At 45.8% G+C, this 3,014-nt stretch overlaps 1 protein-coding gene across 1 annotated transcript; it reads left to right on the top strand.

Annotated features, from left to right (window-relative positions):
- Nucleotides 1-1,870: 1,870 nt before the first annotated feature.
- LOC102515470 (peroxisomal membrane protein 2-like) lies at nt 1,871-2,803 on the top strand (the record flags this gene model as incomplete). Its single annotated transcript, XM_032473558.1, is given in 2 exon segments — nt 1,871-2,310; nt 2,312-2,803. Coding segments are annotated over 2 exon segments (618 nt in total), but the record flags the coding sequence as incomplete, so codon positions are not given.
- Nucleotides 2,804-3,014: the final 211 nt, after the last annotated feature.

The raw sequence follows: 3,014 nt of genomic DNA, 5'->3' as shown, positions 1-3,014 counted from the left end.
CATCTAGGAGATGAGGGCTAGGATTGATGCTGGGTGACACACTAGGATCACTGAAAATTTAAAAAGGTTGGCTGTAATGGCAGGTGACAAATCTACGGAGCACTTTCCCCCAAAGCGGGCTCCCCCCTCCTCCCACCCCCTCTCTTTCCCTTCTTTCTTCTGTTCTGCCACAAGAGACTGGCAAATGCACTGTAATAAGAACCCCCTGGGAGACTGAGGTATGCCTCTGGTCTCCAAGCTGCTCAAGGGGGCTCCCCAAAGTCCAATACGAGGCAGGAATATTCCAGGAAAAAATTTCTTCGGACTGTGAACACAACCTCACAGGCTGATCTGTATGTAAAATAAAGATCAATTGCAGAAAAATAGGGGGGAGAGAAAGAAAAGTTCTTAGATGAAGAGGCAAAATAGGAGAACAGGTGACATTTTAGGTGGGATTTTCAGAAATATTTGAACAAAAAAGTTAAATATTTATTGTGCCTGAATTATTATATCATTTCGATCATTTGCACAGCCATCAAATTTACTTTCCATTGAGTGTGTCTAAAAGACATTCTTTCTAGCTCTCACTTCTGTTCACTCTGACTTTCTTCTCTGCCCTGAGCAGAATAATTCATTTAATTGTCAAAGCTGGGTTTCTTAAGGCTTGTGATGCACCATGGTTTGCCTAAGTGGCCAAGAGGACCTTTCTGATTGGACCTTGAGCCATGCTGCATCACAGTACCCATTCGACGTTGGAATAACGTCATTGTGCTGTAGTTTGGTTATAAAAAGTCGGTTAGATAAAGGCATAAATCCAGATGTAGACATATAGCCAGCTTTTTATATATATTCACACACAAGACAAAGGGCTAGTAGGCACGCACCGTTGGTCTATTTTTCCCCTATTTTTCTTTGTTATTAGTAGAGACAATACGTAAAAGTTGACCAATGGAGCGTGATTCCAGCAAAGGACTGGCTGAGAAGGTCTCTGGGGGCTCAAAGAACATTTCCAAAGTCAAACTTCTTCCATGACTGAAACAAACTAAACAGCAGATGAGACTCCGTACTTAGGTATAAGGAGCCGTCACTATAGAAAAAAAAAATCTTTCAGTGTTAAGTAATGAAGACTCAACTAAATCAAGGAAGGTGGCCACTCACAGATTAAAAAATCAATATGTCAATAGTCTCTGTAATGTTGATTTGTTTAGGAAAGGTCGCCAACATATTCATTCATCCATTTATGCGACTTACATTTATGGAGTAATAACCTCTTTGTTACAGGCACCGCGCTAAGTGTCAGCTAAGGAGTACTGCCCTCGTGGGGTCTAATTCTCGTGAAGAGACACACAACTTACAACGAAACAAAATAGAATAGAGTAGAACAGAATAGAATAGAATAGAATAGAATAGAATAGAATAGAATAGAATATATAACACATCTGGTAATCACATGATAAAGGCTGTGGACAAAAATAAATCAGGGAAGGGGCAGAGGCAAGCCGGGAAGGGAGTGGTGATCCCTGTAAAGAAGGCATTGGGAAAGGCCTCCCTCAGGAGGCAGCACGGACGAAGAGCTGAAGCAGGTGAGCCATCTTCAAATAACATATTACATTGTTTCACTGGGGCAGCCAAGTCAAGAGCGCCATAATGGATTCAGCCCCAGGCTAACTCTTCTACAAAATTTACTGGCTGATTAGGTGATCGTTAGCAGCCTCCAGTCTCTTTACGGAGTCCATTAGCGGGCAACTTAGCTAATCTTTGCAACTCAGTTTCTTTTCATGTAAAATGAGGATAGAAATAGAACCTACTTCATCAGTTTGTGTAAGTATCACTGTGTTGTTACAGGTAAAGTGCGTAGAACAATGTCCAGTGTGTAATGAGGGCCATATAAACATTCACTCTGCGGTTGGCGGGGCGCAAAGGCGAGGGCGCCGGCGGCGTCGAAGCGGCGGCTGCGGCCGGGCTGGGGGCGCTCCCGCGGCGGGCGATCGCCCAGTACCTGCGCCTCCTGCGGCTCCACCCCGTGCTCACCAAGGCGGCCACCAGTGGCATTTTGTCAGCCCTTGGGAACCTCCTGGCCCAGATGATTGAGAAGCAGCAGAAGAAAGAGAACTGCTCTCAGAAGCTCGATGTCAGTGGGCCTCTCAGATACGCCATTTTTGGGTCCTTCTTCACAGGGCCACTGAGTCACTTCTTCGTCTTCGTGGCGCACTGGATCCCCTCCGAGGCCCCTTTGGTGGGCGTCAACAGGCTGCTCCTGGCCCGCTTCCGCTTTGCACCGGCCTTCCTGCTGCTGTTCTGCCTCGTCATGAGCTTCCTGGACGGGAAGGACGGCCGCCTTCGCTGCCAAGATGAAGAGCGGGCTCTGGACGGCGCTGCAGATGAACTGGCGAGCCTGGACCCCGGTGCAGTTTATCAACATCAACTACGTCCCTCTGCAGTTCCGCGTGCTTTTTGCCAATGTGGTGGCTGTGTTCTGGGACGCCTACCTGGCCTCCCTGGGGCAGTGAAGATGACTTGGAGAGAACGTCAGCCATGCTGATGACGTGCAACAAGGGAAAATGCTCACCTGCCCAAGGTAAGAGAGCAGAAACAAGCCGATCTGGCTCTAGAGCATGTGATTCAAGATGCCCTAAAATGCTGAATGGAGAAAGAGGTATCTCTTATTGTCAGAATCTTGTGTTTTAACAAGGCAGTAGCTGTCCTCAAGTGGTGCTGCCCTAGAAACTTAAAATTCAGTTGAGATGACTTCACCTGTCACCTTGGATTGAATTAGGATCACAAACTGTAACAGCTTTTTCCAAAAAAAAAAAAAAAAAAAAAAGTTACAAATGTTTGACGCTTTTCTTTTATAAAAAGTTCAATGCCTGACTTTGGGCTTATAAATTGAATAAAGAAAATGTACTAAGTATTTTGGGGAGTAGGATGGAGTCTTAAACATCAGTGCATGCTCTGAACCAACTATTGCTTGGGGCAAAGACTTTATCCCTCACTCCCTCTTTAATCATCTTGGGCGGTCCCATTATTGCTTGGCA

Source organism: Camelus ferus, chromosome 35 (assembly GCF_009834535.1).
Source record: "Camelus ferus isolate YT-003-E chromosome 35, BCGSAC_Cfer_1.0, whole genome shotgun sequence".
In the NCBI taxonomy this organism is placed as follows: Eukaryota; Metazoa; Chordata; class Mammalia; order Artiodactyla; family Camelidae; genus Camelus; species Camelus ferus.
This window is presented reverse-complemented; position numbering and strand designations above follow the sequence as displayed.